The 23,391-nt window shown below is 44.6% G+C and overlaps 1 protein-coding gene across 1 annotated transcript; it reads right to left on the bottom strand.

Annotated features, from left to right (window-relative positions):
* Positions 1 to 1,566: 1,566 nt before the first annotated feature.
* LOC135819463 (uncharacterized) lies at positions 1,567 to 21,828 on the bottom strand. Its single transcript, XM_065332678.1, has 11 exons — positions 21,496 to 21,828; positions 19,489 to 21,213; positions 18,345 to 18,498; positions 17,144 to 17,278; positions 13,347 to 13,798; positions 11,548 to 11,842; positions 7,321 to 7,611; positions 6,259 to 6,633; positions 5,642 to 5,788; positions 4,591 to 5,246; positions 1,567 to 2,639 (listed from the first exon to the last, which is right to left on the bottom strand). The coding sequence occupies exons 1-11, from the start codon at positions 21,498 to 21,500 to the stop codon at positions 2,252 to 2,254; spliced, it is 4,623 nt and encodes a 1,540-aa protein (XP_065188750.1). The 5' UTR covers positions 21,501 to 21,828; the 3' UTR covers positions 1,567 to 2,251.
* Between the last annotated feature and the right edge of the window lie 1,563 nt (positions 21,829 to 23,391).

Below are 23,391 nucleotides of genomic sequence, written 5' to 3'. Positions count from 1 at the left end.
GGGTTTCGTGTCCGAAATTCACACTCTTCAAGTAGAGTAACATTAACCATTTTCAGATAGCAAAACAGCCTCTACTGTGCACTACGTACTCGTATGGGAAGAATGAGTAAAAGATGAAAAACGCATGACATTTGAAAACCACGGTTCGCGTGAGAATTGGCTGCAGGCCGAGTATTCCGCATTCGCAGGAACGCCACCGCCCCATGACATTTGAAGACGGCGGAAATATTAAGTAGCAAAAAAGAGCCACAAAAAGCTCCATAGGGACGTTAAGTTAATGTATTGATCGCCCAAACGTTCTACACTTGCTGGACATTGAACGGATCAAAAGCTGTGCTTGGAAGCCTTCGTTGTGGAAGCGCATTTACCAATCGTCTTCTGAACTTCATCCTCAAAATCCTCCAATTTTGTACCTGAGGTGGAGAGTGCTTGGTCCACAACATCCCAGAAGTCTTGCACTGTTGCTCGTTTGTCATGTTAGACAAAATTTGTAAAATTCAGTTCGAGATGAGAAAGGGATGAAACTGTACTCGTGCGATCGTACTAATTTTGCATTTTTACAATATCCCCATGTCAATATACATACTTCCTCCGCGTCATCGAAATTGTCGCAGTTTGACTAGTGAGTTGTCACTTGTTACTGACAACTCCATAAGCTAAACCATTCAAAACTTATTACACAGTATGATAGTCTGAAGGCTAGAGTAACGTTCCAGGACAGTTGGACTGAGAAATTTCACGCAGAGATGAAGGCCTCGTCGTCTTTGATGTCAATGGACGCAAAAATATCGTTCCAAAATAATTCAAGGAAGGTTGTAAGTTGGTCGCGCCTCATCTCAAACGCTTTGACTTTTTCAACAGGACAAGACCTGCTATGCTTGTCGTCTGCTAGCTCTGGATGATTTCTACTTCACCACCAACGAAGTAAGAATACACGATCGTTGCGAGGTTGATCACCATCGGCGGAATCACCTCGATCTTGAAATGAACTTTTTTTAGCCGTGGCATGCCCATTTATTTTAGCTGTGTGGTCACAGCTCATGCAGGTAAGTGTACTGTCACGTCCAGCGCGCCCTCTTTTTCTGCATCACTGGTACGGCATCTGCGCGTGCATCGCTAGCACTACGTGTAGAGTCTACACGGCTCTTGCAGGTACAATCATGTACTGAGTGTCTCAGCCAGAGCGACAAATTTTATCGCTGTTGCATGCATTTTAGTTTGCTGACCCCTCGATGTTTCTCCAAGCGCTGCTACTTGTTCCACGAAGTCTTTCTCACCCCAGCTAAGGTATAACAGTGATGAGGCTTGAGTGAATGGCCATAAGCACGAGAAATGTGCGGGCTTCAACGCCTGACTGATCTCAACGAGTCGAAATTACCATCGCAGCGACATCAGCGAAGAAATCGCGTCTAGTTCAAAGATCTCAGCTTCAAATAACAGAAAATAGAACTTTGCCGTCACCCTATACTGATGACTATCGCCTATGTCCAATTCCTTGCCTCCGGTACGAGTGCTGGTGAGTAAATACCCCGTTTTATGTCAAAAGTCAAACTGCGACAATTTCGATGACGCGGAGGAAGTATGTATGCATTGAATCAGTTCAATGATAAGATGGGCAAGGAATGCGCCATCAGTGCGGCAAGGCAGGATATAATAATCTGGAGTTGTCAGCAGTATGTGTAGCTTTTGGTGATGTACTTGAAGCAAACAAGAAGGCTAGATGCATTTGACTAAAACACTCTTTGCCTTACAGTTTTACTGGGATCAGAGGAGAGATATTTGAAGATGCAACGAGGAATTAATCAATAGGCGGCATTGTCCAATGTTGACTGCAACCAAAATATTTGTTTGAAAGTGGTTGCGTATAATGAATGTAAAGGCGTGATGCGCATTTGTTCCCACTACGGCTATAATTATTGTCCTTTTTGCGCCGCTCATGTACGTTGGTAAGAGAGAAGAGGATATGTGCACAGCACAAAGGATGGAGGGAATGGGTGAATTAACTGCTGATGGTTAACTCTGGAGCTTAACTAAGTGTAGCAAAGTGTCTTGATACAAGAATTTAATCGTGATGAAAATTGTGGCGCTCATGTACGCTGGTAAGAGAGAAGAGGATATGTGCACAACACAAAGGATGGAGGGAATGGGTGAATTAACTGCTGATGGTTAACTCTGGAGCTTAACTAAGTGTAGCAAAGTGTCTTGATACAAGAATTTAATCGTGATGAAAATGATGTTCAGGGTAATGTGATCATTTGCATCGTCCATGCTCGTGTAGTAACTCAGTCACTAGCAGCGGTTCCCTGGCTTCACTCAACATATTGTCCAAGGCAAGATCTGCAGTCTGCTGATCGCGTATGTCGAGTCCGTGTCGTTTCCGCCAACAGGCACGCAGGGAAAGGTGGCGCAGGCGGCCAAAGCCACCGCGCTTGGCGCAACACTGCCTAGCTAGTAATGCAAACACTAACACCACAGTTGGGAGATAAGCCAGGACAATGGCAAGGGTTTGCATTGCCGAGAAATGACTTCCGATAATTCTCACGGCTGAGTTGGTCATTGACAGTAGACAAAGACTGAACAAAAATAGCGTCTCCACCAGGTTGCTATTAATGCCAAGGAAGTTTTTCTCCACGAGAGGTCTGGTATGAAAGAAAACAGTGGAAACATGTATTTCCATTAAAGCAACGAATTAAAGAGGTTTTCACAAAGCAAATGTTCAGTACATGGGGTAGTGGTCTACCAGAGCGGTAGCATGGGTGACTGGGCAGCAGGGGAGCGAATGAAAATAATGACACCCTACATTCCTAGCCGCGAGTGCTCCTCCTTTCAGCCAAAAAACTCATTTTATTTAATTAATTCCTGTCCCGCTTCCAGTCGGACCCAAGAATAAACACAAGACATTACATGTAATAACGCATAATAATGCATATTAATGTATGTCCTAATCATAAGCCACGCACATCGACATAGAATATCAAGAAGAACAGCGGAGGACCCCCATCATGAAACCAGGGTGGGTGGGTAACTTCAACTACGACGTGAAAAACAAAGACAACGACGGCAGGTTGAAGGGAGTTGCGCAGAACAGGAGCAAACGCACGAAAATATTTGTGAGTGAAAAATATGTTTTTGCACTCTTTCGCTATGCTCAGCCATGAAAAAACAAAACTTCTTTCGGAAAAAGAGAGATATAATTATAAAACCTACTGTGTAAGAATGACTCATACCTCGCTCGCGGATTCTTTCTATTCCATGGCCATTGACTGCCACCTATATTGCCTTCCACTACTTAACCATCGTTCTATTTCCCCTCAAGAATGCATGCCGCTCACACCCAACACGTCAACAGACTGATGCACATGTGACGGGTATGTGTGGAGTTCCCTGCTTTCTCCTGATGCGCCGCTTTGCTTAAAATTAAAACATTTCACAGTTCGCGTGAGACCGGTTTCTCTATATAGAGGCCGAATTTTCCGCATCCGTAGGAACGCAACCACCCTTCAAGGATCAAGGCGCAGATGCAGCTCCTAAAGCGGTGGAAGGTGAGTATATCAGCTCACCAGCATGTGGTCAAAGACCGAAAATCCCATTCACTGCATCCATGTTTTCCTCGAGCCAGGCCACGAGTTCCCAATTAACTGTGGGTCGCAGCACGGCTGGAAAAATCCTTCCGCTTCCAAGCAGGACTTGAACCTGGTACCCTCTGTTTCTCCATCATGGTCTTAAACCATCCCACTATGCCTGCCTGCACCGCTTTGCTTATTATTCAATAATTCATTAATGGTTTGTCCTTCCGGTATGAAAACATTAACGATGAATACAACAAAGCGGATTGGTAGGTGGATTGTTTAAAAAAATACAAATTAACCCTTTGAAGCCCAGCTGGGTTTTCTGATTTCCCAGGCACTCGCACCGCGCTGCACGCAACCACGGATGGTCGACTTCAAAATTTCATAATTCACTCACCAGCAATGGAATTTCATGATGTGGAGCTCCCTGAAAAGCTTGTGATCTCCTCCATCCAAAGATAAAGACTAGACACTAAGCAGAAGCAATAGAAGCGCCTCCAAGTCCCTTGAGTGCAGCTCTATCGCGCCTGAACGAGATACACCACCCACAGTGACAATTTCCTTCGGTTCATGACTTTTACTCAACACAAAACAACGATTCAAAGTTCTCCGTGCTGCTGAAGCTCAAGCGGTCATCTTGGTACCCATCGCGCATGGGCTGCACTGGTATGAGTCATGGGGAAACCCCATGCGCACGCGAGCTCTACTCAAAAATTTAAAAATTCTAAAGTTTAGAAGTATTCAATCGCGTTCCGGTCTTTGCCGCTCGGGTATTTCGCATCGCGCTGCCACAAGTGACACACCGCTGGAAAGGTCTTTTCCTTACCTTTCCAACAAGCTATCGTTTGTGAAAATCAAAGAAAGGACAACGGAGATACGAAGCTTTGTACAGTGATCTATGCGCAATGCGTACACAGTGCGCGTTTTGGACGAGTATACTCGTCCTTGGGAAATCGCTAGGGACGAGTATACTCGTCCTTGGGCTTCAAAGGGTTAACATCACCTGCGAATGTAGACTCACCTCCAGATCGCATGTGCGTAAAGATAGACAAATAGAAACAGCGTTGTAATGACAGACTTCATCTCCAGATGGTGTATCTGTGAAACGATTACTGCTATTGCGCATCGCCGAAGTAGGTTTATTGAAGCCCACCATCGCCTGTTATCTCCATACATCGCACATGCCTGGTCAATAAAGCCCTTGAAGAAAATCCGTCGTTTTGCTTGCGGCAGGAGGAGAATCGCCGGTGGTGGAAGAAGTATGAAAGCTGAGATGAGGCCAGCACACACCGCATAGGGTATGTGTGCTCCTTTGAAGCATTCAATAGATCCATCAATAGCCAGAACAAACTTGTTGCTGAGTTCGGTACATTGTAGCAAATTGATAGAGGTGAACGTCAGCATGGTATAACTGTAGACAAGACCGAACCAAAGCACGCGCACCAGTCGCATGTGCTTCTGCTGTCGCTGCAGGAATGTACCAGTGCACGAGTAGGATGCTGCAATACGTACCAGGAACACCAGAGCTAGAAGTGTGATTGGCTGCAGCAGTAGCATGGCCTGGATCTGCATACGATTTAACTCGGGTTTGATACATAGGTGGCCGAGACCAAAGGTTAAAAGCGTTGACATCATCCCATTTGGAAAGTTGAAGAACGGGACAACGATAGGGGCTACCTGTAAATAATCCACAAAAAGAACAACACGTGATCGTACTGGTCAACATCGAGATATGAAATGCAATTAATGCTCACTTTGGCAACGGAAGAGGAACGTGACAAAGCCGTTTCCAAGGCATATTATTGTGATGAAAAATGTAGGCTACTGCTAACAATCCAGATCTACTATACACGTGTTGGTCAGTTTTCCAATCGACTCTGTAGCCAAATTCCTTTTACATATGCTAACGGAATTACTAATTCATGTCACCCTTTTCTTTTCTCCACCAAGTTATCATCACCGGTTTTTCCCCCGAACGTTCATTGTTAGTAGGCGATTGCCATATCGTTAAAAAGTTACTAGTATACAACAACAGCAAAATGCTAGACTGGTAGACAGCACAATTCACCTACCTGGAAGAAGAAGAGCCAAGAATCTACGAGGGGAGACATGCCCACGTTGAAGTAAAACATGAGCAGGAACATGAGGATCGTAAGCACCATTACCAGTGCCATATATGCATACACATGTATTGATGGTGATGCGCATGTTCTGCAGGCCTGTGGATGTAAGAAAAGAGACATTCAGCAAGTCATGAACGTTGAATAGATCATTAAACTCTCAATCCTGTTAGCATAATGAATTCATGATCGAATAGAGTACACAAAACGATTTGGTTCCCTCTTTTTGGGAGGCTTGTTTGATTGTAGCCCAGAAACCTGTGGTTCGCCGGAAAGTCAGTGGAACTATGCATTCGGCAAATAGTGGAAGCAAATGAAATCCCATACAGGGATAGAAAATGATAGCTCTGTGGATTCACAATTGTGACTGTGGGGAATGAATCTTGCGAAACCTTTGCCCAATTAGGCAATTTATGCATGGTTTCGTGTTCAAAGAATTATGCATTTCAGCAAATTAGTGCCCAAACATTTTGTGAAATATGAACCAGATTAGACATTAGCTTCTACTTCGGACAGCAAGGACGGAGAAAGCTTTTTCCCGTGACAAAACAATGCCCCCAGCTTCTTACCAGAGTATCAATGATCATAGATTTCCCTTTCTTGCATTGGCCACACAAAGGACCTGTATGTCCCGATCTGCAACCTGACTCGCCGGGCCCCAGCCACCACCGGAAGGAGTGGCAAAATTTATGTGAGCATTGAGTTATACCGAAAGATGTCTCAGCTTCAATCCTCCGAAGCGTTGCAATAAGTATCGCTCCATTCATAGGGATCTGTTGTATTTCGGATCCATCCGATCCCAGTATGTCGCGCATGACCTTGCTCGTGCGGTCCCTCTTATCCCGAACATTTCCTGCCCAATAACCAGCGGCCACTTTAATTGTCTTTCCAAGCCTCTCGCTAAGTATCCCATTGTGTTGCAACCTCTTGCAGGTTAGGAGCGGCTACATGGGCAGCAAGCACACACAGCAGTTATGTCGATAAACACAGTGGGTTCATTTTCAGTCTTTCAGAATGATACAGTTCTACATACACACAAACTTGCACAGTCCAAAACACAGATGGAAACTTATGCAGTGAAGCGAACGTTCCCCAATGAGTCCATTTTGTAAAGGTGTTCGTAGTCATGGTAATAACCCCCCCCCCCATACACACAACATAAAGGTACTGAAGTACTGAAAAACGAAAGCAGAAAAACAGATCATCCTTCTCTATTAGTTGATAGTCGCAAAACTGTTGAGGCAACGAACTGACCAAACTCACATACCTGGTTATACATGCAAAAACAGGTACATAATCATCTCTCTCTCTCTCCCCCCCTCTCTCTCTCTCTCTCCCTCCCTCCCTCCCTCCCTCCCTCTCTTTCTCTCTCTGCTATTGGCGCGCCTGGTTGTGATGAAGCCGAGACCCAAGGTCGGCAGAGCATTTCAGACCACTCCACCACTCCCCTTATTCATGGCTCACATATGACGGGTTTATGTGGCTCTAGTAAAAAAAATAAAAAAATAAAAAATACAAGAGGAACGTATACCACACGAGGCCCAGGTTTACTGGAAGTTGGTACACAAGTTATGGATCTATTGCAATAGGCATCTTCAATACGAACTAAAGTGATGAATGAAAACAGGTACCTTTCCGTCATCATGTTCGGTGACAAGCTCATAACCCATATGACATGGCTGGAGTATGAATGGCACTTTCAGAACCACTGGCGAGCGCCACTCCTGTAGGCCAGACTCAGGTACAGCAATGGCCAAAAATCCACTCATGTAGGGTTCTCCGGCCAGCGAAAATCCAGACATTGGCTTGCCACTGAGAAACGGTATGGTGGTGACCACCTTTGGCTTCGCCTTGGAGATTCCAGCACGGACCTGTACAAGTAGTACGGTGCCATTGCTGTTTGCGGCGTGGTCGGAGTGCACCTGCAGTGAAGGCAAAGGTTGGAATTCACATGCACACTATTATTATGCTGTACATGATTCTAACATCGATTTCATGCGTGTGTGCTCCTCATTGGCTTCGCTCGTTCCTCTTTACTTTTGTACATTTGGCTTATGCGAAGGCTAGCCAAACTTGCTTGGTGTTGTCAACGCCAACAAGGATAATAAAGATTATAACTTGATTCTAACCACATTGGAGCCCATGGGTATATACGAAATAAAAAAATACTCCAAGTAATAGTACTATAATTATAGTACCACTTCAGTATAATATTAAGGAACTGCGAATGAACCACCACCAATCCAACAGCCTCTCACCTGAGTAATCTTCACCATGGCTGTTCAAGTGGGCGAAAAAACGGCCAGTCAAGGCCAGCTGATTTTCCGTTGAGATTTGAATTTTTGGTGAAGATGACGACGCTCGTGGGAGTCAGCTGTGCGGGAAATGTCAGATAGCCGGCCAAATTCCAAGAGATTACCGTACCAAATCAAACCGGGAATCGGTAAAATCGATCAGGTTCGCCAGGTAAGGTTATGTCCTTGCCGCAATTAAGAGCTAGATCTGTCCTTTGCTTTTTTGCGCGTCTCTCTCGTCTTTTTGATCAGCCCTGGATATTTCGTGACAGCAGCTTTCACTTTGGCTATAGAGCACTTTGACGTGACTCAGCCTTGTTTCTGGATTTTTGCCACGGTATCAAGAAGTTTTCTCGTGAAGGTAAGGCTTTTGTGCTGCTCGTTGGAGAGAATCAGCTTGATAACATGAGCAGTTTTTGCTTCCAACCGTCCGCGAGTTGTGTATTTTTGTTATGCATCAGCTGATCAGGATGGAGGAGCACATGAAGAACCTTGCCCAGCTGTGCCGTTTGTGTGCAGGAAAGCTCCATCGCAGGCATTCTGGTAGAGTAGCGTCAGTGTACCTTGTGAAGGACTATGCTGTGGACATAGCTCGTTGCTACAGCGCAGACATATGTTTGGATGACTCTGAAATTCATCCGATACATTTCTGTGCATCGTGTAGAACTGCACTTACGAAGTTCAGTGCGAGTGGTGTTTCTACTGTGGCAACGGTCTCATCATCGACGTCCAGTGAACCCAGTGGCAGTGCAGTTGCCGCCTCCAGTGAGTACAGTGCAGTAGCTGCATCCAGTGCAACATCGAGGCCAAGGGTTGCCCACCAATGGCTAAAGCACCCTGAAATTGGCCCTTGTACCTCATGTGAGATGGGAGGGAAGTTAGTGCAGGGTGGTCGTCCAGCAAAGAAGAGGAAGTTTTTGAGCATGCAGGCCTCATCCAGCACGTCCAAGGAGCCTGTTGCACTGGATGTCGGAATTGACATGGAAGAAGACGAATTCTACCAAATAGAACCTCCGTCCTTTAAGACCCAGGGACGGCTAGAGCCGAGTAGGTTCATTTCTCCCGTGCCGAGCCTAGCGTGTGGTGTGTGTGCAGATATTGTTGATAGGCCTGTGCAGCCACCGTGTTGTCTATTGTTGTTGTGTGCATCTTGTGTGTACGCTCACCACCAAGAGCATGACATATGCACACACTGCAGCTAACAACTTCGGCTTTCACAGTACAAAGCACCACACCCACTGCTAATCCAGGTACTGAGAGAGCAACTATTACATTGTGATTTTGTGGGCCAGAGCGCTCTTTCCGGCTGCACCGCAATCGTTCCTCTGGAGAAGCTGAAAAGCCACTGCAGTACTTTCTCTCTCAGCACTGGTGCCGCACACAGCACAATATCACCGTCAACTGCAGAGGTACCTACGGGAGTTTGGTGTACCTCTCGAGTCCGAACATGCCATGCGTCGGAAGCTTCATGATGAACTCCCCTTTGAACTGATCGCCCGTGACAAGACGATTAAGCTGTCACTGTTTGGAGACTACGAGTTTCTAATGAAAGCGTATGGGCTTTCCGGTGCAGCAGGAAGATACCCGTCCTTGTTCTGTCAAGCCACCAAGGCCGACCTCCAGCACCGCCAGACTGCAAGCACTCAACCAACACGCACACTGCATACTCTCAACACCAACCTAGAAGCGTTTCAGGCAGACGGGAGCAGATTATCAAGAGCAAAGGAACACAAGAACGTTATTAGACCAGCATTGTTCGAAATAGAATTAGAAAATATTTGCATTCCTGTGCTGCATCTGGACCTCGGGATATTTCCATGGTTGTACGAGGCCATGCTGAAGGATGCAGAGAAGCTGGATATGGCGCTTGCTAAGTTAAGCGTTGATGTTCAGCAACCGTCAGAGTCTTTCGTACGTGTTTCCCTGGAAAATCGTCGTCTGCGAGAAGCCCAGACTGAGCTCGTAGAGCAACAGCAGGACATAAGCAATGTACAACATCACGCCTAAGTTACACATGCTTGAGTGTCACACAATTCCCTGCATACGAAGATTCGGCGTCTCCCTTGGCCTCCTCGGTAAGCAAGGTGGAGAAAGTATTCACAGGAAATTCAAACAGCTACGCTCGTCCCTGGAGAACATGAACCGTGATGTCGATCGACTCCGCGTTCTGGTCACGCAGTATCTGACCACGACATTGCCTCACTATAATCGTATGATTCTCCAGCCGAAGAGAAGAACACTTGAGAAGTAGAAAGGGAAGCGTAAATATACCTAAAATTTCAATAACTGAATCGTTGTACTGATCCTTTGAATCGTTGTTGTTCGTAATCTAGGTTATCCTCCGGAGCCTAGGCCGGCGGACCCGCTAGGGTTGGTTGTCCGCACCTGCCCATAGGTATAAATGTAGCCAGAAGGTGTCTAGACAGAATACATAAAGGAAAACATTCTGAAGAATTGGAATTTCTCTCGATCAAATAATCTACTAAAAATCAGTCACACGGCTACAAAAGCTCAACAAGTACAAAAATGACTGAAAAGGTTCATCGAAGCGTCGCGTGCTCTCTAGTTTCCATAGAGATTTGTGACGTAGAAAGTTTTTCGCGGATCCTGATTTTTGGCCGCCATTGTGATAAATGGCCACGCTAGAACAGCCGTGTCACATGACCACCAAACTGAGCCATGGAATGGCCATCATATCCAGATCATTACCAAGTCACACCGCGAAGAGAGCCATAATTTGAAAGTACCATAGGGGGAACCATTTACGTCGTCTATGTTTCTGACACATGCCCTGCAAGAACGTGGACTATCTCCACTACCATCCAGGACATGTCTGGTAAATGGTTCTCCACGTTTTTTGTAAATTTACAAGTTTCAATTTTCAATTTACGACATTGCAACGAGGCCCATTGCCTGCGACGGACAATGCCTGATCTAGCACCAACACCCGGCACACCGTCAGACTCCAGTTCACCCAATACTGCAACATGCTCGCTCCCACCACCAAGCATTTCCTTCCCTGCACAACTCGAAGTTCACTAGCAGCAAATCCCCGCTTAAATGGAAAAAAGAAACAAATCTCGATTTGTGTGGTCAAAGGTGATGAACCCGGCCCTGCGCCAACCGTAGCGTGAAATAGCAAAGCGGAGGATATGAACAAAATTGATTGACTACCGAGATCAAGATTATTGTAACCCAGTTCAAAGGTTTCCATAAATTGTGCAACGAATCCTTCAGGATGGTTCTATTTCTTGCCACCAAATGAGACCTACCTGATCAATAGAAGGGAAAAAGAGAGATTTTCCAGGCCAACATTTCTGGTTTTCTCGGGGATGCTTTTTGAACACGTTATAGAACCTTAGATCATTACGAGAAATATATTTGGTGAATCCAAAAATAGTGTAGTACTGTTGTCGGAAACTTGATCAAAGAACTCGATGTTGTTTTTCTTTCACTACGTAGCAGCACCACCTTCCTAGTATAATGCATTGTCGCAAATTCTCAGAAACGATTCCCACAATGTCATGTTTTCACTTTGAAAATCCTTCAAATAACAACACTCACTTGTAATGTCACTGCTGTTGACGAGAGCGATAGACCATCATCCACTGTGGCAATATTTAGGATCATTGCTTCCCCTGGTGATACTAATAAAGTCACGCTGCCCGTAAGTCCCGTTCGTTGCTCTGGGCTGACATGGGCACGTTCATCCAATGAACTGCTCCAGTCGGCTCCCTGAAGGAAAGCCCATGGTGTGTACGTAAACTGTGGACCTGGCACAATATTGCTAATAGTGCCTCGATCCTTGGCGATGAGTGAGCCCATGTCGTGCAATGCTTTATCTTGAGGGTGGCGCCACCTCAAGTCAAAAGTAGATGCAAACAAAACAAAACAAACAGGACAGAATTAAGCTGATTCCCGTTTTTCAGGCATACCTCTGGGCGCTGCGTCACAAGATAAAAACACAACGAGGTAAGTACAGAGACGCACAATTAAGAGAGCATGTCTGAGAATACCAAAGTATGTGTGCAAGTGGATCTCTCCGATTCCGCTCAAAATTTACAGGTTTGTTCATTTTTGGGGTGTAGATCGATTGTGCAAAGCCCTTGAAAGGGTTTCTGAAGGGAACCTTGAAACTTGCATACTCCTCAAAAATGGCCAAAATATCACATTATTTATGGGTCTAGAAACGAGTAACGCATATGAACAAGCCACGAACAAAATTCCATCAAGCCAACATTGCCTCACCTTAGTAGAGTTCCTGGAGTAGTACCGCTTAGCCACTCCAGGATCCCAGAAGACGAGAGCCATCACCCCCTGACGCAACCACAGATCGTCTTGAAAATAGCCAATTTACAAGCGCTGGCAAAACAGCGAGCTACGTCCTCAATTTGGCAAGAACTATACACCGGCAGGTAGTAGAACACCTCTTCTAGCGCTGAGGACATGTCCCCATCTTTCTTTTGGTTTTTCTTGAAATAAACGTTTTTGAATTTTTCCACTCGACCATGCTGAAATACGGCCAAAGTAATATTTGCGCAGGAAAGCTCGCCCTTCCGCGACGTCTCGTCTGCAATTTCTACTCCAACACTACTCCCAAGACCGCCGAAAAAAGTTTATTGTTGGCTCTGACAAGGAAAAGCAACGGTGATCACTTGTCACTCCAAACGACAAGCTTCTCCTTGCGCTACCAATAATTATTTGGGCGACTGTTGATGCAAAAGTGACTGAAGTCCTGAGCGCACTTTTTGAATTTTACTACATGAGGCAAGCGGTGAAATCACGTGGCTTGTGACGCAAGAATACCCAGTCGCCTGGATCACGGCTCACGAAATTTCAGAGTCACCTTCGTCATGATTATTTTGAGTGGTACTGCTCCAGGAACTCTTCTAAGGTGAGGCAATTTTGGCTTGATGAAATTATATATCGTAGCTTGTTCACATACGCTGTGTTGTGACTCGTTTCTACACCCATAAAATGTGATATTTCGGCCATTTTTGAGGAGTATGCAAGTTTCAAGGTTCCCTCCAGAAACTTTTGCAAGTGCTTTGCACAAGGAACCTACCTGCAAATTTTGAACAAAATCGGAAAGATCCACTTACACACATACTTTGGTATTCTCAGACATTCTCCCTTAAACAAGCCTTTGAAAAGCGTGCGTGACTTTCAAAACAAGTCAAAAGCTAGAATCTTTGATGAAAACAGCAGTATCTGACCAAGACAGTTACAGGTTATAATAAACAACAGTACCAACCAGATGCGGTACTTGGTGCATCGTTATAGTGATACGTGGGCTAACACAACCAGTTCTTACTACTTGCATAAAATGATATCCAAGCAGCAAGATGATGTGGTCTCCTTACTGGAGTGAGCGGCCAACAATTGCCCAGTCTTCTCTCCCACACGTTTGCACCATCACATACAGAGTGTTATTCCAGATTTTGAAGCAGCCAACGTTTGCCGCATTGAAAAAGATCCATCTGGTTTTCGTTGTCAACGCTTGGGTTAGGAAACCCAGAATATTGACAATAAATAACCCTGACGTGGGACAGTAGTCATAGATGGTAGACGAACGAAGGCAGGTCCCTCTATTGGTGAAATTTGCGTCCAGGTCTGCATGATTATTTGTGTAGAATGGGCAGTAGCATCCAGTACTGTACATTGGCGCATCAATAGAATTGCTTAGTGTCCATGTGGGATCACATTGCCTGAGTTCAGTGAAGCCGTCCGACGTTGGTGTTGCCGAAGTTCTAGGTGATGATAAGACTCTCCATTGTCGCATATTTTTCCTGAACAGGGCAACTCTGTTATTCGTCTGTGGGAGTTTCATGGATATCATGTATAGAAATATATATATGTTTTAGAGGAGAAGTCACATAGTTTAGGTGCTCATTTCAACGGCAGGTGCACACACATCATCGTCATGAAGAAAGCGTCAATGATGGCGTGTGCGAACATTAAAATGTGCGAATCATTTCACGTATTGACTTATTTATATTCCTCTCCCCTCGTCTATTACCAATACGAGGAAAACTGAATATATGTAGAAAGGAAAAGGACATAAGGATACGAGTTAAGAGTAACTCTCCATCACTGAAACTGGATACTATGATTATACAGTCAGAAAGTGCAATAACTAGGCACAAAGCTGACAAGAGTATTGAGACATTCGACGTCCTGACACCTAGCTTCAACACATGTCCGTAGCGCTAACCGACAGCCTTCCAACTTGGAAGGTTCAAGGTTATGGAAAGACCAAAGAGGTACTTTTATTTATGGTTCAACATCCGAGTTTCAAATTGCACACCTGATGAGCCGTCACGAACCATACAGCGAAACGTACGTCGTGTGAAACAACTTGTTTTGTAGTCAACTTCATCACAATGTAATGCATGAGGAGTACTGTAGGAGTTTGGCTTTCGGCTTGTACAATTCGTTTTCCCTTTTCCCCTTTTCTTTACTTATCTTTTATATTTATGGCCCACCAAAGTTGGGTGGTGTGCTGCTTTGCTGCTTCAAATTGTTGTTAGACCGCTTTGTCAAATATCGTACTGGCCTCGTCATCGTCCAGTAACAATCGACATTCTTTGTTCCGCTGGGACTGTAGCTTTTGCTCGTTTTCGTTGCGCTGGCCTTCCCCTCTTTGGTCTTTTCCATAACCTTGAACCTTTCAAGTTTGAAGGCTGTCGGTTAGCGCTACGGACATGTGTTGAAGCTAGGTGTCAGGACGTCGAATGTCTCAGTACTCTTGTCAGTTTTGTGCCTAGTTATTGCACTTTCTGACTGTATATAGTGTCCAGTTACAATGATGGAGAGTTACTCTTAACTCGTATCCTTATGTCCTTTTCCTTTCTACATTTATTTATGGCTCAACATCCGAGTTTCAAAACTAAATATAATAATAATAATGTATGGCCCCTCAGAGGTGAAACATACACCGCGCAATGAAGGAATTATAAGATGCTGTTGATCACAGCCTTCCTGTCAGACATTTCCAGAAGTAATATCAAAAAGTATTCTTTCTAGACCAAAGAGTGGTATATTTGATAACATTTAATAACGATAGAAATTTTTACGATACTTCTCCAGACGTTTCGTTGTTCTGAACAACATCGTCAGTGGATAAAGAATTCTTTATCCACTGACGATGTTGTTCAGAACAACGAAACGTCTGGAGAAGTATCGTAAAAATTTCTATCGTTATTAAATGTTATCAAATATACCACTCTTTGGTCTAGAAAGAATACTTTTTGATATTACAATGAGAGTGAATAATCAACGGCTTGTCCACCAACTTTTATTTCCAGAAGTAGTTAGACTGATGTTGATGGATGTCAGCAGCGTAGGCCGGTCTACAGTGTCTTCAGATCTAAGGATGCCAGCAGGGTACGGTGTCATCAGATCTAAATTATCATCCTCGCCGCAGGTATCGGTAATCAGTATTAAGACTTATCCGTTCAGAGTATGCCACCATTATTATTATAGTGTAGTGCAAAAAGACAATGTAGAAAGGAAAAGGATTCCGGGATATGAATACGAGTGAACTATTCACGACTGTAACTATAATAGATACTATAAACAGTCATAAAGTGCAACAGCTATGCACGAACTCTACAGAGTAAATTGGAAGACGGTAATCCTATCTGAAAAACAGCTTCGTAGTGCAAACCAACAGCCTTCAAACTCGGAAGGGCCTAGGTTATGGAGAGACGAATATGGGGGAGCTAAGGGCAACGGTATTCAGCACAAGCTGAAGCCCCACGGGAACAAAGAATGTGGACTGCTGCTGGACGATGACGAGATCTGGAAGATACTAGACAAAGCGGTCTGAGTTTGGAAGGCCGTTGGTTAGCGCCTAAGAAGATGTGTTTGATCTAGATTTCAGGTTATAGTATGTCTCAGTACTCTGTCAATTTTGTGCCTAGTTGTTGCAACTTCTAACTATTTATAGGAACTAGTTACAGTGGTGGACGGTAGCCAAATGTCTCTTTGCTTTCTACATTCCATTTTTGGATAAACAATTACATCCCAATTTCGAATCTTCAAAACAATTTTAAAATTTATTCTTGATTCGAATTTGCAATTGGGCGAGGTGCGCATTGGACGTGTGCTCTTTACAGGAAACAGAACTTACAGACGGACTAGACGAATCCATCCTTGGACACCGTCTCATCTGTTTTCCAACGAAAAACTTTCACTATGGCCTCGGATTCGCTGTCTCGAATCGCCTTGAAATTCATCCGTACTGGGCAGTATCGGACCGTGTCGCGGTCCTTACGCTCTCCAGTAGCCCCTCAGCTCTAATGGCTGTACACCAGGGACAGAATGTCGCCTCGGGAAGGCCATTCCTGGCTATTGTCAACGCATACGCAGCGACATCGACGAGATTAGCGTGAAATGTCGCTTAGCTGGATAGATTCACCGACGACTTGGCTACGGCGTACTCAGAGGTCAGCAGCACTGGATAATTGTAACTTCTCATTCTCACACTTTGCCCGTAATCTTGCACCCATGTTTTGTAGTATAAATCTGACTATCTCCACCTGATATCATCCTATTCAATATCACCTTCTCTGATGAGCCTTATGAAGGCGAAACAGCTGTCAGGAGGAATTTCAGTATCTACCTGCAACCCTTCCTTGTATGGCTGTTGTTGTGTGTAATGGCTACCGAGGGTTGCGGTGAGTCGTCGGTGAGAGGGCATGGAGGAGAGGAGAGGAATAGTTCTTTACATTTTATTGGCCGACTAGTACCGTTCAGCATTTGAAATAATAATAATAATAATAATAATAATAATTTGATACTCGGATGTTGAGCCATAAATATTATGTAGAAAGGAAAGGACATATGGATACGAGTTAAGAGTAACTCTCCATCACTGTAACTGGATGCTACCGGTATTATACAGTCAGAAAGTGCAATAACTAAAATGTCTCAGTACTCCGTCAGTTTTGTGCCTAGTTATTTCACTTTCTGACTGTATTTTAAGTATCCAGTTACAGTGATGGAGAGTTACTCTTACCTCGTATCCATATGTCCTTTTCCTTTCTACAATAACAATAATAATAATTTGCAACAAGTTGGAAAGGATATGACAAGACACCATAATTACGAAATCTCAACGATTGCAAGAAATTGGATTATTATAGGGATTGCTTACCTTCCAGGGCCATCGACCATTAATTTGTAGCAGATCCATCGGCGTACAATACGTGTCAGACACAATTGAAGTAAACATCATGTCCTTTCTGCCAGGCGCAGCACGAAAGACATCTCGCCGCCCCCAGTCGTTGAACTGCAAAAGAAAAAGTAACCAGCAGAATGTGGGAAGCAGCCAACTTGGACGGCTGACACATAGTATTGGGAGAGTGCACTTGCATCACTGAACTTGTGTCAGCTTGTTCTCCATTTCGCTGTCTTCCCTGGCTTTCTCTTTTTATTATTCTTGTTTTACTATTATTCCCAGACGCAATTCATTTCAAAAACAATTATGAGTACAGAAACTTTCTCTTCCCTCACTTCGTCTCTCTCTCTATCACACTCCTTTGATAATGAATTATTCTACGTTTCTTACAACATCAGAATAAATTGGAAGCGTCTCCAATTCTTCATGATCGTACATGCATTTACTTGTACGCAATCCAGACCAGTCCAAAAGAACAATAAGACATTTTACAACCGAATTGCTAAGTTTTTCGTTCCAGTTCTACTTTTGGGCACTAATTTATTCCCTGTAAGAGACCATGAAGGGAACGAAAACTTTCGGTTCTAAAATGTGTTAGTCTATTTTTGGAATGGTGAGGATTGCGGAGATGCACAAAGTTAACTACATTGAAGAATTTTCAGAGATCGTATTTTTTCATATCAAACATAACAGACTCTGAGAGCGAACATTGACGAATGGAAGATGAGATAACACCCTTCACCAGGAAAGCCTTCATGAATAGGTACGAAATTACCGTTTCATAGATGACCAGATGATTTTTTCTCCCCGGAGTTGGTTTGTCACCCTCACTTCCTTATACTGGCCATGTTATGTGCCAATAAGTGATGTAATATTATAATATTATTCACTGGTTTGATGGAAAGACGCAAACGAGAAACGTCTGAAGAAAACTTGACTGTGACCACCAGGACTCGAACCAGGGACCCTCGCCTGTAGCCAGCGATGCTCTAACCACTGAGCTAGTCGTCATACCAGCAGAGACCATTCACCATTTTATTCAGACTTCGTAACTCTATAATAATAATAACAATAATCCCCAAATGGGACATGTTGCAGATGCTAACTAATTCTACTTCTACGTACAACATATGGGTAATAGAAAGGGAATTAATAGTGGTTCCACATAAATCCTTACTCGGTGTATGACAATCTTTCTTCTACTCGGATATCTTGGAAACGTTACTGCCGTTGGTCCAATAACAGGACCATTCACGAAAACGATACCTTGGTCAGCAATAAACGGGGAATAAGGCTTAGTGGAAGCACCCTTTCTTTCAGATTCAAATTCCCTGCAGAATAATATGGAGGCAAGAACAAACTATGCTTACATCACTAACATGACTCTGTTTCAATTCGCGGCATTAGATTCCTTGACGGTAAAGTGTAATTCATCTCAGCAGTTCAGAATGACATTTTGCGTTGATTTCAGTCGTCCAGTATACTTTCGGAAACGCGACTTCCCGAAACAAATTCCAGTAACAAGAAAGTAGACTTCTGGTATGTTTTCTCTTTTATATCACGCTACAATCCATCTCTATTCTCGGTAGATTTCTATTGACACCAAGGCCCAATAAGAAAACCTTACTACTTTCAAAAAGTCTTCAATGCACCAGATTTTAGGGCAGAGTACACGATAAAATACAAGTAGAAGTGGTAGTAGAAGTTTTCACTATTTTACTAGGGAAATCCCCACAGACTGTGAGTCATTTTACAGGGTTCCCAAGGTAAGTGCGTGAAAAGAGCGGAATTGAGAAAACCGTTATTAGTGCGAGAAAAGATAATAAAGAAAAACAAGAGGGGACTGCTTTTGCGGACATTTCAGGTAGCACCCATCCGCGATCGTAACGTGAGAGCGAATGTCGTGTACCAGCTCCTATTGGTATTTTATCTGTATTCTTGTCTCTTTAGAAAGAGATTATTTTTATGAGATCGCCAGTCAGCGACATTTCCACCAATGCACAAACTGACATCAACAGTTCTACAGGCCATGCATGCGGCGCAGGCTATGAAATCAAACACCCAATAGAAACGCAGAACTGAGCACTGTATCCGAAATCCAACACTCACCTGTTGCAGTTGTGTGCAGCAATCATGAGTCTCTCACCTCCAAAAAATGTAGGCACCACCCCCCCCCCACCCTATCGAAGGGAATTTGCGGTTTTATAATCACAACCCTTCAATGTTACCATCATATCATTATCTTCAACAACAACCGCGACAGCCACAACAAAAAGTAAAGACAGAGATTCTAAAGGTTAGCAACACCAAACATTGCCTACCGTAAAATCGTGTGTCCATTGAGAGTGATATTCACACGTCTGGCTCGCACCATAGCCTGACCAGTTCCAGCATAAAACGTGTTGTTCGTCAGATTCACGGAATACAGCAGTTTGCAGGTACCCTTGCATTCCAGTGTCACCCTGATCCATGCAGCCGCGCACTCCGCGTACAGGCCGGCTACTAGACCCGAGGCAGCTGCTAAGCAATCCACCGTTTCATTGAACCGGTGTTTCTCATATGAGCCTGGGCCTTTGTAGTACTGAAAAGGAATGTCTGTGGAGGCACTGAAATTAGAACTAGTCACGTCAACACTGGTCGGTGGGTGCTTGGGATAGTGTATTGAGTCCTGCGCTTCGTATTTGTTTCCTATTGTAATCGATATTCCGTCGGTTGGCTTTCGGCAGTGTAAACTGAACGTGGAAAACTGGTTATTGCGAAAAGCTACGTGAACACCGAAATGCGGAAGTTTCAGTGCGACCTGGGTGCACGGTTCCGAAGCGGAGCAATGCAGGTGATCGCTGCGAAACTGGCTGTTACGGATGGTGATGAAGTTGTTGGGTTTCCAGAATGTTACTGAGAGGTGGGCGCAGTTATCCTGTGTGCATTGAACACCGCTAGTCACCACGACCTCCTCGATTTCAACATGCACACCCGTTCCATTGAACTCCAGAGATATGATATCGGTGGTTGGATGCACTGCATGAAACGCAACTCGCATCATGGAAAAAGTGGAAATACCAGCGGACCTACGCCAATCAGCGATTTGAAATCGGAAAACAGACGTGCCCGAAAGGTAAGGCTCGAAATTATCGAATCTACAGTCTTCCAGGTAAACAGCAAAGGGATGAAGAGTGGGGTTGACATGTACAACGCTGAGGGGCAAAAAATTGTCCACACTGGGTAAATGGTGGCAGTCTGGATCAATCTTCGTACTGGCGATGAATTGCGTGGCAACTATCCGAACGTTTCCTCCGTTATCATACAGATCTCTGACCGAAGGGGCGGAAATTTGAATGGAAGAAATGGCTAGATTATTACACGACAGGCTGAACGTGCAGCGTAGAATAGACAAAAGGGACGCAGATCGTATTACATAATCTGGACGCTTGCCTTTATTCGCCGCTATGAAGTGGATGCCTTCCAAGTGACTCGGGGAACGGAGTAGAAAGACACCGGGCTTGTTAAATAAGACGGTATTAAGTACGGCATGGCTACATCCATAAATGGACGATGATCGAACAGTTAGGTGTTCAAGGCCATCCTTTGTTCCAGGCATTTTGATATTTTGCGCATTCTTCCGTATCAGGACCTCGCATCCAGTTTCTGGAAATCCCACCAGCACCATACAAGTCCGATGCACATCAGCCAACCCACTCTCCTTTAGCTCCCACCATGCTTCAAAAGCGAGTTGCACGCTCATACAGGAATCAGCTGGACTATCGCCGCACACAGGGTTATCATGCACGGTGCTCGGAGTTTCATGCATTGTACTTTGGGGATACGTAGAACTCGCCTGGAACGTGCTCGCTGGTTTCGTCGCCACATGAATGGTGACAGAACATCCATCCCGGCTGGTGTTCCAGGAGCCCTTCCTTGGTCCGCCAATGCCACCAGGTTGTTCAGTAGCCGTGCTAACCTGCACTCCGCCTGGTGTGGTCTGGCCGGTGGATAGTTCAAATACCATCCCACTCAGCACGTAAATCAGGAGCAGAGGTGAAACGAACCTGCAAAATTAATCACATAAAGACCAAACCAAAACACCGCAGTGCAAGTAGGAAAAGGGCAACACATGAATCAACATTGACTAGAATATGAATCATATGATATGATCGAAACTGTGCTGGATGAAGATGGGATAATATGATTCAGATTAACGAGCATGACAAATTCCATGCTATCACTATAAGTTCGGCTGATGGGCAAACGAAACTGGGAATAAAACATCCTTATTCTGAGTAAAAGACACGCAAATTGGTCACCTCGGGCAAAATGCTCACAACACTTACCCCATCGTTTTTTCTTTCGTCCCGTGATAGTTGTGCTTGCACAGTTGTAGAGGCTCAAATATTCAGAGAACAGGACAAGAATCGAACGTAAATGATTGGAAACGTCGCCTCGAAGGCTTGAAATTTAGACGTCCAAAGAGTTTCGTGATCCACTTCGGAACAGGGCGAATTTACCGGTAGGCCTGGCCTGTGCGGGAGAGTAGAGCCCAATTCAGATCGGCCACATCAGGACAGCGTTCAAATCTGCCCAGCGGCCCAAGCTGAAGCGGGGCGTGTAAACATACGTCGCCGTGTTCCAGTTTCAATCACGCCAAAGAGACAACGCCAAGCAACTTATTACGGCTCTGAGCTCTCACACGGTAAACAATCAACTAATTTCCATTGCACCAACTGCACAAAGCTTTCCAGCGATGGGCAGTAATGCAACGCACATCGTAGACCTAGGCACACGTCTGCATGCCAGCAGTCCGATTTTCGATTCCAGTGTAAGCATCATTATTTCATCGACTGCAACTGTGCCTGTATTCCCAATAACTAGGCAGGATAAGAAAGACACAGCTGGCGATTGAGACTCAACGAGGCTGAGAACAAAACGAGTGTGCGTGTGGGAGGGAGGGGCGGGCTGGAAAAAACCACGCCAAGGACCACTTTGGCAATAGTCACGCAGAAGCAGTACGACCGCTGTGGCAACCACCTGCACCTTTGGTACCGTCATTTTGTGTGATGGTCGTATTCTTGTGGGCTAGAATCTTCGCTGCGTGCGTTTTGCTGATTTGTCAGTTTGAGCACTCTCTCAAGGCGCGTTAAAAAAAACCACGTTTCGCGTGAGCCTCGGCTGCAGGGGCGAGTTTTCCGCATCCGTAAGAACGCCACCACCCTCTAGGATTAAGGTGCAGATGCAGCTACTAAGCGGTAGGTGAGTTCTACAGACCCACCACAAAGTAATCAAGGACCTAAAATCGCATTTACTGCTTCCATGTTTCCCTCGTGCCAGGCCACGAGTAATTCTTCCGCTTCAAAGCAGGACTTGAATCTGGTAACCTTTGTTCCTCAATCTGTTTCTCAATCAGATATGTTCAGTCATGATCTGGTCTTGGGCATGAGGCGCTGAAGAGCCGACAAAGGATGAGGGATTCAATGCACAAACTGAGTGTCATGCAGGTTCTCACACGCAACGGGAACACTTCGTGGTAGTAAAATAGATATTTCGCAAACAACAAAAAGACAACTCTTTCTCTTCCTTTCGAAGAACCGAACTCCTTACTTGCCGAGCCTCATCGAAAACAAAAACAAACTCTGAAAAAGCCCTACACTACACTAGTATGGGATTCAGCGCAGAGCAAAAAATAATCATGAGTCATTAGACAATGCATGCAGTGTAGCCGTGAAAACTGGTGAATAAAGAATGCAGTAGGTTGGCAGCACGTGACCCGTCGTACCGCAGTACGCGACGGCGTCGCGGCTTAGAAATGAAAGGAAACACTGCGAGAAAAGACAAAACGAAAATACATGTCCCTTTGTCAAAACTTAGAAGAAACAAACAAAATGCGACCAAGAATCATTTTGAGAGTCAACGTCAATGCTCTTGTGCAGTTGTGCAAATTCTTGTCTTGCACTGTGCAACGCAAGAAACAAACAACCTACGAAATAACTCGTGAACTAACTGTAGGCTAAATCACTACATGTACGCGAAATTGCGTTCCAAAATAAACTGAATTTCTGAGACATTTCATATTTCACATCCTGAGAGAAATATTGAATAAATACTAAATACTTCATAAAAAACACATGGCCACGACGGCCTTCCCAACATACCCCCCTCCTTGATACATCCGTATCAAAGAATGAGTAAAATGAGAAAAGAGATCGAACTGACTAAAGATGGCGATAAGTCCA

This window comes from Sycon ciliatum, chromosome 6, assembly GCF_964019385.1.
Source record: "Sycon ciliatum chromosome 6, ocSycCili1.1, whole genome shotgun sequence".
In the NCBI taxonomy this organism is placed as follows: Eukaryota; Metazoa; Porifera; class Calcarea; order Leucosolenida; family Sycettidae; genus Sycon; species Sycon ciliatum.
Note: the sequence above shows the minus strand (reverse complement) of the source record. Positions and strands in the feature narration are given on the sequence as shown.